Here is a 13284-nt window from a genome sequence, read left to right as displayed (position 1 = left end):
ACACAAACCTCTTTGGGACATCAATGTTTCTGGAGACAGGCCTGTAGGCTGGTACTGGGGTTCCCGGCTCCAGAGGAGGTGCCTGGGGCACACAGCTCTGGGCCTCGGCCAGCCACACCTCCTCCGCCTTACAGCAGATTTGTAGCTTCTGATCCGAAAGCCAGACCGTCACCTTATCCTCTGCCCAACTATGCTGCTCCACCAGTCCTGTGCACTCTTGACCCCCATACCACACATAAACCTGCAGGGGAGAAAAAGAGCAACCGGCAGTCAGTATGCAGTGGTTCTGCCACGCTCGCCCCCAGTGCTAAGAGCCAGGATCCACGGCTACAGACTGTGTCTCTGACTCATTTTTAATGCAAGCAGCTGTTCCCAGGTGCCTGCTTCCCACCTGAGCACCCAAATGAGCCACAGTGATCAGTTTCTCCCCAAAAGGATCCTTATATAAACTCTCTAGGGAGAGCAAACATTCCAGTTTCTGGACTTTTCTCTGATCTTGGAATATGTTTACAATTAAAGTTAAGATATTAACATCTCGAAATAGACTCTTACAATTATAAGATGTTTTCTGTTAAGTTCCATGGTAACCAGAGAGAAAAAACCTCTAGTAGATACACAAAAGAGAAAGAGAAAAGGATCAAAGCACAGACTACAAAAAAACAAACAAAATCAATAACTCACAAGGGAAGGCAGCAAGAAAGGAAGAAAGAACAATGGAACTACAAAACAATCAGAGAACAAATAACAAAAGAGGAAGTCCTTACCAATTGATAATTACTTTAAATGTAAATGAATTAAATTCTTAACCAAATGAACTTTTGGAATATGTATCCATCCTCCTGATGACTTGCTCTGGCTTGCCCTTGAAGTCCTATGGATCTGCTGCCTGTATGTTTCCCCAACTATGACCTTGAACTGATCAACCCTGCATTTTTCCCTTCAAAGAATTCTAAGTCTACCTGAGGACAAGTTGGTAGGGGTGGAGAAGTGGGCCAACCACACTCTCAAGGATGCCTAGCAGTTGGCAGGTCACCTTCTATCATGGGAAGAGAGCCCTGGACAACACAAGCATCAGCAGGAGAGAGAAGGTAGAGTCTCTATTTCTGGGCCCTTGAGAAGGTAATGCACTTGGACCTAGTGATTACATCAGGTACAGGGGATGACTGGGCCCTGCCACAAGGAGAGGGACCAGCGGAAAAGGAAACACAAACATCGTTCTGACTAAACACATTTGCCTCTTGAAAATGTCTAAAGGGAATTCAAAGATGCAGTATTATCTGTCTCTTACAAGCCTAAGCTTCTTGTTTTGTCAAGCTGGAAATGGAGGGAGACTGAGAAACAGAGCCCTTGCTGTGCTCTGAATTGAGGCTTTGAGTAGGCCTAACTCCAAAATAACAGATGCCGGACAGCACTGTCATGGAGGAGCCCTGGGTCTACTAATGATGGCCCATTCTGGGGCACCTGGGTGGCTCAGTGGGTTAAAGCCTCTGCCTTCGGCTCAGGTCATGATCCCAAGATCCTGGGATCAAGCCCCACATCAGGCGCTCTGCTCAGCAGGGAGCCAGCTTCCTCCTCCTCTCTCTCTTTCTCTCTCTCTCTCTCTGCCGGCCTCTCTGCCTACTTGTGGTCTCTGCCTGTCAAATAAATAAATAAAATCTTTAAAAAAAAAAAAAAAAAAGATGGCTCATTCTCCAGGGGCCCACAGGGCTGCAAGTAAAATGTCTGTACACAAACTGGTGCCTGGGAGTTTCTGGTCTGCCACTCAGGGTACTGCTGGCAGCCCCAAGAAGATCACACAACTGTCCACCTGGGGGTTCAACCTACCTTCTGCCCAGGCTGAAAGGCCACTTGCTGGAGGCCTGAGGTGCTGGGAGCCTTGAGGATTTCCTTGGCCTGCTCCTGGCAGGAAGTGTCCTTGGAGGCCAGGAAGGGCTGGGGAGCCGCCCCTTCCAGCAGCTCAGTCTGAGGCTCTGAGGGTGGGGCGGCCCCGGGGGGCCCCAACACTCGGGCTCCCAGGAGGGACCGCTTCCCAAGGCGCCGGGACAGCACGCTGGCCATTCTGCTGCCTTTCCTGGGGAGGCAAAGGAGACAGAGGGTCCTTTATTCATTATCTGGAGGAATCAGGAAGCTCTCCGTATAACCCCTTGCATGCAGCAGGCATCTGCAGGCATCTGTTAAAGTAAATGAAACAGTTTAAAGCAGCTTCTACAGTTCCTTTTCTTTTTACACAAGTAACAGCCATTCCCAGCAGGACATTTAGAAAATACTAATAAGCACAAAGAAAAACAAATTACTCAAGATGCCGCCTCCCAGAGATCCCCAATCTTCCTACGGAACGTTCCACGCCTTCTTCAATATATACATTTACATTCTTCTATTTCTACAAAAAGGGGATCATGGTTAGGTAAACTGAATTCTCACTAAAAAGCTTCTGTAGGTTTTACCCTATCACTGAACGTTATTCAATAAAAACAACAAAAACAAAACCACACCGTATTTTCTTAAGCAGGTGCATCACTGCTAACTTAACAAACCCTTTATTGTCCCTGAGGGCTGGGTCCCCTTTGCTGCTGTCTCATCTGCTCTGCCTGCAGGGAGCATCGTCTGAGCTCAACCTCTGCACACACACACCAAGGATGCTTCCTTAGGTCAGGTTCCTATATATGGCATCGCTAAGTCAGAGCACAAGGACATCTGTCAGAGACTTGCAGACTCTCCAGCTTAGCTGGCTTCAAAGTTGTGAAGAGCCACAGAAATGAGACGCTAACTCTCCTCTCCTCCTTTTACACTTGAAGAAACTAACGCCGAGAGCTTAAGAGACTTGTTCGCAGCAAGAAAAGTGGTTGGTGCTACAGCCTGAAAGAGATCTGGTTTCCCGACTCCAATCTGGCTCTCCTCACTGAATCAGAGTGGCCGGAAGACTCTCTCCAACAGCACCTGGCATCGGGCTACTAATGCACTAAGGGGTGACAGAATCGCAGGACCACAGCCCAGATCCAGACCAAGGAAGACTATTCCAGGCCTTGGTGGGTTCATCCCACGATAAACAGGAGCTGTTGTGAAAAATAGCACGTGTCATTTCAAGATACTCTGAGGCATCTCTGTACCCCCAATTATCATACTGCAGAAAGCGGGGAACTGGGTAGCACTTGCCTTCCACACTCTAGAGAGGGAAAAGCTAGGAAGGAGATTGAATCGATGTTTCATTAGCCAACACCATCCTGCCTGAGAGGAGGGGTTCTAAACATCCAGGCACTCAGTAAGCCCCAGGGCTGGGTGGGACCCTCAGGAGTTCTTTGGGCTGGCCACTCCTTGACCTTGTTGCATCTACACCATTCCAGAAAACAAGAACTCTAGCTTCCAGATCCCTCAGTGATCTGTTATCAGTCAACAAGCTGACTCGGGAAATCCTTCCCCTGACCTGCAGCCTCCCTGCTAAGTAAGATGCAGGGAAAACACAGAGCTGCCCTCAGGCCACCTGGGCAGGACCCACTCGGAGCCTGTGGGTCCTCACCCAAGAGTCACAACACTAATGTTCCCCTCACCAGCACCTTGGAGGAGCACATGAGAACATTGCTGTACAAGCTCTTTACAACCTGCCAAGTGGGACAGAAATACAAAGTAATGTTATTAGGACAAAGTCCACTCTAGTTCCAGATTCAGGGAAATGAACATTTTGTTTTTGTTTTTTAAAGATTTTATTTATTTGATAGAGATCACAAGTAGGTAGAGAGGCAGGCTGGGTGGGGGGGAAGCAGGCTCCCCGATGAACAGAGAGCCCAACGCAGGGCTCCATCCCAGGACCCTGAGATTGTGACCTGAGCCGAAGGCAGAGGCCTAACCCACTGAGCCACCCAGGCGCCCCGAAATGAACATTGTGGACATAGACTTCCACATAATTCTATAAGAGACTTAACTTTCATTTTTTTTTAAAGACTTTATTTATTTACTTGACAGAAATCACAAGTAGGCAGAGAGGCAGGCAGAGAGAGAGGAGGAAGCAGGCTCCCCACTGAGCAGAGCCCAATGCGGGGCTCGATCCCAGGACCCTGGGATCATGACCTGAGCTGAGGGCAGAGGCTTTAACCCACTGAGCCACCCAGGCGCCCCTAACTTTCATATTCTTAAAAAGATGACAAATGGTCCCGTTTTTTTCCCACTGGGGGTAACAAGTCCAACTCCCAGGTCATCTGGACAGCTCATCTCTGAACACCTCTTGTACATACATAAGACATTACTTTCACACCTAATGCAGACAAGCACTTCGGGCTTAGCACTGAGCACAGGGTCTGCTTTGATTCTCTCCCTCCCTCTGTCCCTTCCCCTACTCATGCTCTAAATAAATAGATAAGTAAAATCTTTAATGTAAATACTGAGGGAAAATGTTTGGCTCGTTTTTAGAAATATATTTTATTCCAAGCTTCAGAGAGCATGGTATCAGAATCAGATGGAATCAGATAGCATGGTATTATCGCCATGATTTCCCTAGAAAGCAAAGTACAGATAATAAAAGTCTAGAGTCACCAGCATCCTATAGAGTTCCTATTTAGCTGTCTGGTGACTTCACATCCAGAACACTATTGGGAAGCTTTAACACATAAAAGGAAGAAAAATTTAAGGAATAAATTCTTTACCACTTAAAAAAAATGATATATCCAAGCTAACTCAGTTTCAGAGAGCAGTCACCCACCTTCATCCTTGGAGCCTCAAGCCAAAAACAAGAACCTGTCACTTTCAGGTTAATTTCAGAGGGCTCCTAAAAGCTAGAGGCGAAACTGCAATGCCACTTGAAGACATCAGATGGCAGCACCCATTCGAGAAGGGGAAAAAAAAAAAAAATACCCAACCCTTTCCTTAACAAAAAAAAAAAATACAGTGGCCACCCCCCACTTTCCACAGCAGGAAGTTTGAGGTTTCTACCACTGAAAATGAAGAAAGGATAGTATTTCCAAAATTCCTGGGCTTCCAGTCTTCAGATGGGGACTGAAATATTTGGCTAACAGACTCTGACGATGTTTTTCTAAGCCTTTTTCTTTTTAAATTTAAAGAATACTTTTCCCTTGGTTTGTGAACCCTTTGCTGGATCTGTGCAAACTGGTGAACTTGTCCACTCCCAGCTCATCCTCACGTGCATCTGCTTGCATTCCCTGGCCTTTCTCCTTTAACTGGCCCAATTCCACTGAAATGCATTTTATTATTTGATTTATTTATAGGATGCCCACATCTTAATTTTTAAAAGCAGAAGAGAAAAAGGGAAGGGAAACTGCCTTTTTTAAGTACTAGCTTTCACAGACTGTACTTAATTAAATCCTCAGAAATGACTTGATAGCAACAACAGTCTTCTATTTCTGATGAGGAAACTGAGCACCAGGGAGGTTAGCTTGGGGAGGCTACACAAATAGGAACCAGTGCTCTGGGTGGGGTATTTCTAGTACGTGTGGGATCTCTTAAAATACAAGTCAATTAAGCTGCTTTTTACCTACACAGTATTTTTTTTCCTATGTCAATGAACCTCAATAGAAAAAAAAATTAGCTCCCATTCCTACAAGTTTCTCTTTTCCATTTCTTTGTGCACTTTCTTTCCTTGAAAATCTCTTCTCCACTTAGCCTCTGACCTACGAAATAAAGGTCAATGCTTTAGCGTGACCCTGTTAAACAGTCCAAGCCACTGTTAATCATTTAGTGGTTCAGGAAGACCTTTACACATATACTGCCTCTCGGAGGGCACAAAGAGATAACATGACTATCCCAAAAGTTAAGGAACATTTTAGCTGAGTTTATACTGGGGATGGACAGCATGGACCTGAAGAATACAAATCTAGACTAAATACAAACCGGGCAGCATCGCCAGGGGTGAACGGATGCCTCTCTTGGGTTCATCGTTATTCTCATTATTTTATGGACATGGCTTTATGCACACCATAATCAACACAGTCCCTCAAGGATTCAGAAATGACCTGTAGCACCTACAGGGGTTTGTCACGCAGGTGAGTGAGGGGACCAAGGTAGCTCTGGATCTACACTGACCTGCCAGGATCACTTGTGAATTTCCATCTCCAGGGAAATGGGTCCCACCTTCCCTCCCAGCACACTTCTATCCGTCTAACTACAGCCTCCTTCAAACCCCTCTTTCCTCATCTCTACTTCTATTCACTCCTTTTGGTTTTTTTCTAGGGAGCAATCAGTCCATATAAACAGCCATGCCCTAATTTGCTATAGGATTCTAATGTAGCAAAGAGAAACCCAAGAAACCACTATTTCAGGGTAACAGTAACAGTGTTTCAACACATACCCCAATCCCACTTTATGAAGTTAGTGATGGAATTCCTTGATGGAAGCATAAACCTATGCTAAAAACGCCTTCCCAGCTGACAGTTTTTTTTTTTTTAAGATTTTATTTATTTATTTGACAGACAGAGAGAGATCACAGTAGGCAGAGAGGCAGGCAGAGAGAGAGAGGAGGAAGCAGGCTCCCCGCTGAGCAGAGAGCCCCACTCGGGGCTCGATCCCAGGACCCCAGGATCATGACCTGAGCCAAAGGCAGAGGCTTAACCCACTGAGCCACCCAGGCGACCCTGACGGACAGTTTTAAAGGGATCCTGAGCCTTCCTGTGCTTCTCATCCCTGCTGCTGTCATTAACACACAGGGGGGCTGCCCTTGTATTTTGGTCAATGTCCAAAAGGGGTTAACCTCAGCAAAACACTTCTGATATACTAATAGCCCTGAGGACATCTGCCATCAGTTAAATGACTGGAACAGACAGAATAGGAAAACAACCCCTTTCTGTGGTTCGGAGTTGCAAATTGCTATCTGACATGTGACTGTTGCTGGACAACCACCTGTCTCAGCACGTGCGTGTGTGTGTGTGTGTGTGTGTGTGTGTGTGTGTGTGTGTGTGTGTACACGTGCTCATGCACAATGGCTGCTCTCTCCTCCTACCCAAGGACACTGCAGCAAGCCAGGCATCACCTAGCTGCACTTCCAGGAGGCAGGTCATAAGTCAAGGTGATTCAACACACACCTAATGAGGTTTCTTGGGGGGTGCTGTTGTTGCTGAAGGAGAATGAAGCTTGGAATAAGACTCCCATTTGTTAAATCTCGGGTGCTTGCTGCCTGTCTAATGAACATGGGGAGGGACACCAACCCTCTGCCAGGAGTTTTGGGTTCCCTACTAAACCTCAGCTTTCCATTTTATGATCTCCACTGGTAACTACTACACAGAACGACAGTTTGAGTTTTTCGTTCTTTGGCTAATATTTTGTGTTTCCTTCTTAGTATCTTATCAGAAAGCTAATTTTTTTTTCTTTTAAAGCTATAAAGTTTTTTTTTTATTTTTTATAAACATATATTTTTATCCCCAGGGGTACAGGTCTGTGAATCGCCAGGTTTATTTTTCTTTTTTAATCAGAGAGTGAGCACAAGCAGGGGAGCAGCAGGCAGAGGGAGAAGCAGGATCCTTGCTAAGCAAGGAGCCTGATGTGGGACTCAATCCCAGGACCTCAAGATCATGACCTGAGCGAAGGCAGCCGCCCAATTGGCTGAGCCACCCAGGAGTCCCGTAAATCTACAAAGTTTTAACTTGAAAATTTTCTTCAAGTGACTATCTAAGCTCATCCAAAGGTCAAAATATTGTAGCAAACCACAGCTTTCATTTTACAACAGAACTTATCAGGATATAGGATTCCCAAACAATTCATTTTTCAGCAATGCTTAGCCAGGGATGACCCCTGCTGAGAGATGCCATGTGCATTTACAACATATTTATGATCATATGCAAATACATCTATGGTCCTCTTAGTCTTCTGGTCACCTTCAGCCCTGGCAAAATAAGTTGCCATACCCTATGTTATCACTACCCAAATGCTGCCTGGTGGTTCTCAGACTTAATTTCCACCCCCCTCCCCCCCGAATGCCTACTCCAGAAAAAGGAAAAAAATACTCACTTCACTGGGCATACACTGACCTTTCTTTCCAGAAGCTTCTACGCAGCCTGGCTTTTCACAGAAACCCCTTTGAGAATAGTCAAGGGCCTCAGCTAAAACTTTTAGACCCCTCAAGTTAGGTTATTACACCATTCCAAAATTTTCGATTTTTCACAATACAAGTTTAAGATATAACGCACTGAGCATGTTAGTGACTGACAACTTTTCTAAATCAGCTGTTTGAAAAATGACTCTCCGGGGCGCCTGGGTGGCTCAGTGGGTTGGGCCTCTGCCTTCGGCTCGGGTCATGATCTCAGGGTCCTGGGATCGAGGCCCGCATCGGGCTCTCTGCTCAGCGGGGAGCCTGCTTTCTCCTCTCTCTCTCTGCCTGCCTCTCAGCATCCTTGTGATCTCTCTCTCTCTGTTTCAAATAAATAAATAAAATCTTTAAAAAAAAAAAAAAAAAGAAAGAAAAATGACTCTCCGGATTCTCAGGGCATTCTAATTATCATCTTTTACTGTAGGTTTTTAAAAGCTAGATTACAATCCATCTGTGTATGATGGTTTAGACCATCAGCAAAATTAAAAATTACAGACCAGCAAGACTGACAGGGACCTTAAAGGTTGCTCAGCTCCCATTCAGGGCTGGAATCCTCCCCACAGCATCCCCTCTAAGTGAGCACCCAGCCTTCCCATTATTGTTAGTAATAGATGTAATAGAAAAATGGAAGGAAAAAGTAAAAGTCCCAAATAGCAGTGCTATTTTCATATTCCAGCAGATGGGCCATAGAAATAGGTCATCTGATCTGGTTACACTGAATTTTCCCCAGCAAATGCTAAATGACCATGATCAGCAAACACTTTTGTTGGTCTGACTGCACAACCATCATTCGGTCCAAGTCAAGGAGATCATTCTGTTTGCACGACAAGCAGGGAAAGAAAGCTGTTTTCACAGTCCTACCCAGAAACAAGTGCACTTCCCCTTCCTTCACACCTAGCTCCCCATTTGCTTTCAAAACCACCGAGGTGCCTATCATGCACTGCTGTCTCCTGCATACACTGCTGGGTATTAAAACACATTCTTAGGCCAGTACCCAGCACACGGGTGCTGGTAATCAGTAATCTGTAACAATGTCTACTAGTGCCAGGAGGACTGCATCTCCCTTAGACTGTAAGCCCTTTGAGGACACAGACAAAAATCTTGCTTATCCATCAGATTGAGGATTTTTTCTTTCTTTCTTTCTTTTTTAGGTTTAGGATTTTAAGTGGGTGATATCCCTATGGGTAAGGAAAGCCCCAGATTCCAAAAATAATGTGCCCTAAGAAATATACCTGCTGCTTGCCCTAAAATGACGACAGATTATCAAAAGCAAAGGTGGAGGTTTACTGTTAGAACTCAGTTCTGAGACTGTTGTGTTTTCTTGAAAACAGGCAGAGAATTCTATGTAAGGAAGAAGGCACAGGTAAAAACGTGCTTGCGAATATGCTGTGTGAGGCAGAGTGTTTGTGTAGCACTGTTTTTATACATGCATGGGGGGAGGGAGAGCACACATGTGTACGTGTGTGCGTGCACTGTGGTTAAACCTGATCTGAACTATGCTAAAACTATGTGAGCGTTCCAGAAGGAGGTGGGGAGAGGAGTGATTGCTGACTCGGCATTTTACCCAGAGCCTAGTAGGAGGAAGGAAACCAGGAACTGAATATCTCCTAGAGAACTAACCATTCTCTCCAGCAGTTTTTAAAGGAAGCATACAAGAGACCTGCTCATTAACTCAAACCACTAGGGGTTGTCTGAATGGCTCTTGGGTTTACACTCCCTTTAACACACACATTGGCAGACTTCCTTTGCCTCCTGACCTCCCGGAAACTCAAGAAAATACAAAGGGACAATACAATCCCCATTTTACAGCTCAGAAAACTGAGATTCCTCAAGGTCATGTTATTTGTCCAAGCTAACAAGCTGTGACATCTGCAGCTTTCCTGGATCCTCTCTGAAGTAGTTCTGTTTTTTCCACAAGCAGAGACCCAGCAGCAGGATGGGGGCTCAGGATGGAGGGCTCTGGAGTTCACAACCCCCATACCTTCCCATGGCCTTGTCTGATCCTCCTAAGACTGTGAAGAGGAAAGTGTGAGTTTCACTGGGAAGAAAGGACCTATTAGAAGCACTTACGGTAACAAAAAGCACAAGCTGGCAACAAAACAACCACCTCCAAAAATATGAAACATGGAGGTGAGAATTTAAAAAGCCTAACAATCCATTAGCATAAGGCCCTGAGTAGCACACATGCCAGAAAGGGAAGTTTGTGCAGTAATGATGCCCAAGGTGCCAATCCCGAGACAAAAAAAAAAAAAAAAAAAAAAGGCTTTCTGATGTTCTCCTTTAGGAAGGCAGAGAAATACACTCTCTCTATATTTCTTTTTTCATTTAAGTGGTTGAAGTAGGAACTATTTGGATTTCAATAGTCATTTGAATGAATAATCACATTCCCTAAGGACAACCTACAGAAGAGGGAAAATATATATATATATATTTGCAAACCATATTATCTGATATGGGGTTAATATCTAAAACATATAAAGAACTCATATAACTCAAGAGTGAGCAAACAAAATCCTCAAATCACCCAATCAAAAATGAGTAAAGGACCCAAACAGACACTTCTCCAAAGAAGATATATGGAGGAGTGGCTCAGCGGGTTAAGCCTCTGCCTTTGGCTCAGGTCATGGTCACAGGGTCCTAGGATCAAGCCCCGCATCGGGCTCTGTGCTCAACAGGGAGCCTGCTACCCCTTCTCTCTCTCTGCCTGCCTCTCTGCCTACTTGTGATCTCTGTTGTCAAATAAGAAATAAAATCTTTAAAAAAAAAAAAGACGACATATGGAGGGCCATGAAAAGATAGAAAGATGGTCAACGTTGCTCATCATCAGGAAAACACAAAGTAAAACCACAATGAGGTATCACCTCACACCTGTCTGAAGAGTCATCTTCCAAAAGACTAGAGGTAACCAATGCTGGCAAGGATGGGGAGAAAAGGGAGCCCTCGTGCACTGTTGGCGGGAATGTAAACAGTACAGCCACTAGGGAAGACAGTATGGAGGTTCCTCACAAATAAAAACAGACCTACCCTATGATCCAGGAATTCCACTGTTAGGAATTTATCCAAAAGTTAAAAAAAAAATAAATAACTCAAACAGATATCTGCACCCTTGTGTTCACAACAGCATTATCTTATAGTAGCTAAGACATGGAAACAACCTAAATGTTCATCGACAGATGAATAAAGAAGATGTATGTGTCTACTGTGGGCTATTATTCAGCCATGAAAAATGAGGAAATCCCACCATTTGCAGTAACACGGACAGACCCTGAAGGCATTGTGTTAAGTGAAATAAGTCAGAGAAAGACATATACGGTATGATCTCACTTCCATGTGGAATCTAAAATAAAAACAAGAGCAAAACAAGCAAGCAAACAAGAACTCAGAGAAAAAGAGATCAGACCCTTGGTTATCAGAGGCAGGGGGATGGTGGGGCAGGGCATCAGAGGAAGGTAGCCAAGAGACACAAGGTCCTAGTGATAAGATAAATAAGTACGGGGGATGTGACATCCCACGCAAAGGCTAGAGCTACCACTGCTATGTGATCTACAGCAAAGGTGCTAAGAGAGTAACGCCTGAGAGTACTCATCACAAGAACACTTTTCGGGATGCCTGGGTGGCTCCGTTGGTTGGACGACTGCCTTCGGCTCAGGTCATGGTCCCGGAGTCCGGGGATCGAGTCCTGCATCGGGCTCCCAGCTCCACGGGGAGTCTCCTTCTCCCTCTGACCTCCTCGCTCATGCTCTCTCTCACTACCTCTCTCTCAAATAAATAAATAAAATCTTTAAAAAAAAAAAAAAAAAAGAACACTTTTCTCCCTTCCTTCTTTCTTTTCACTGAATCAACATTAAGACAAATGTTAGCTGAATCCGTGTAAAGCAACCCATCACACTGTATACTTATGCAGTGATGTATCTCAGCTGATCCTCAATAAAACTGGAAAAAATACTCGTCACAACAGTGGAGCTTGTAAGGAGGGTGACAGCCACCTGCTGACTTGCCTGGCTAGAACCAGCATGTTAATAAAAGGGCAGTAGCCCTTTCCTGTGAGGGCTAATCAGAGCACACAGGGCTTCAGGTGCCCAAGAAAGGTGCCACCTGATCTGGCGGGTACACCACCAGTGTGAGACCCCAAATTAAAGATAAGAAACCATGCACATGCAGACAAGATTGGTCAACTCAGAGACACCTAACCAAGAAAGGTTAATAGGTAAGGAAAGGGACCGGGAATACCTACCCAAATACCTCTCAGGAACCCAAGGGTCATATGGGAGGCACCAGTCTAAAATGTAAGCTAATGGGAAGTAAACTGTAATCTCAGAAATTATAAATCACAAGAAACATGTAATGTTGGCACGAAAGAATATTGTAGTAGCTGGAAGCACTTAAATCCTGAAATAGGAGCTAAACACCAGAACCTAAGACCAGAATGGCTGGCTGGCCAACGGCTACAGATCTGTCTGAGCAGTAGGGGGGTGCCAGGCTTCTACAGACCAACTTTTAATCCAACTTTTCCCTATATTCCCATTCCCCCATGAACTATCAAGTTTTCTGTTTCCAGACAGCGGCGGGGGGGAGGGGGGGTCATTCCCTCGCCCTGTGGTTCTATTATCTTCTCCTGGGAGACTCTGCTCTGCTCTGAGAGGGGAGCACCCTCCAAAACCAGCAGGAACGCTTCCTATCCCCCCAGGGGTGCCATGGCAGAGGGGGAAAGGCTGCAGGATGCTGAGGGGCTGAACACGCCTCACCAAAATGGACAGCCAGCCCGCAGAGGAGCATTCGCTGCAAGGGCACTTCTCCAGGGAAAGAACAGATGGTAGACAGGGATGTGAGCCAGTCACCTCCACCTGTGTGACCTGCGACACTCAGCCACCATTCTGGAGCCTCGTTTCCTGCCTCACCTGTAGACAATGAGAAACATACCCAGAATCTGGAAGTACCCAGCACTTGACAGATGCGTTCCCTTGCCCTATTCCCTTACTCTAGATGGTGTTAGATTAGCCACGTTCATTACACAATAGGCAGCTCAGAAGGCTCAGTGGTCACTGTGGCACTGGCAGCTGGGAATCGCACTCAGCAAAGGATATTCAACCAGAACCAGTAATACAACTACTGACTCCAAAGGAAATCCAAAAGTAAACCATGGGTGAGCCACTGACTAACGGAAATCACAACAAAACTGATTTCAGCAGGATCAGGGGAACCCAGAAGTCCAAAAGGTTCTATCTGGAGGCCTGCTGGCTCCAGTGAACAACCCCAGGGAT

At 45.4% G+C, this 13284-nt stretch overlaps 1 protein-coding gene across 2 annotated transcripts in view; it reads right to left on the bottom strand.

The window, feature by feature from the left end:
- ZNF395 (zinc finger protein 395) overlaps positions 1-13284 on the bottom strand; it is a 45235-nt gene that overhangs the window by 13668 nt on the left and 18283 nt on the right. For both annotated transcript variants that reach the window (XM_047717494.1, XM_047717493.1), the window contains exons 2-3: positions 1825-2071; positions 9-241 (exon numbers count right to left, since the gene is read on the bottom strand). In XM_047717494.1, the coding sequence (XP_047573450.1) occupies positions 9-241; positions 1825-2058 (467 nt within the window). In that variant the 5' untranslated portion in view covers positions 2059-2071. The remainder of the gene's footprint in view (positions 1-8; positions 242-1824; positions 2072-13284) is intronic.

Source organism: Lutra lutra, chromosome 2 (assembly GCF_902655055.1).
Source record: "Lutra lutra chromosome 2, mLutLut1.2, whole genome shotgun sequence".
Classification (NCBI taxonomy): Eukaryota; Metazoa; Chordata; class Mammalia; order Carnivora; family Mustelidae; genus Lutra; species Lutra lutra.
Note: the sequence above shows the minus strand (reverse complement) of the source record. Positions and strands in the feature narration are given on the sequence as shown.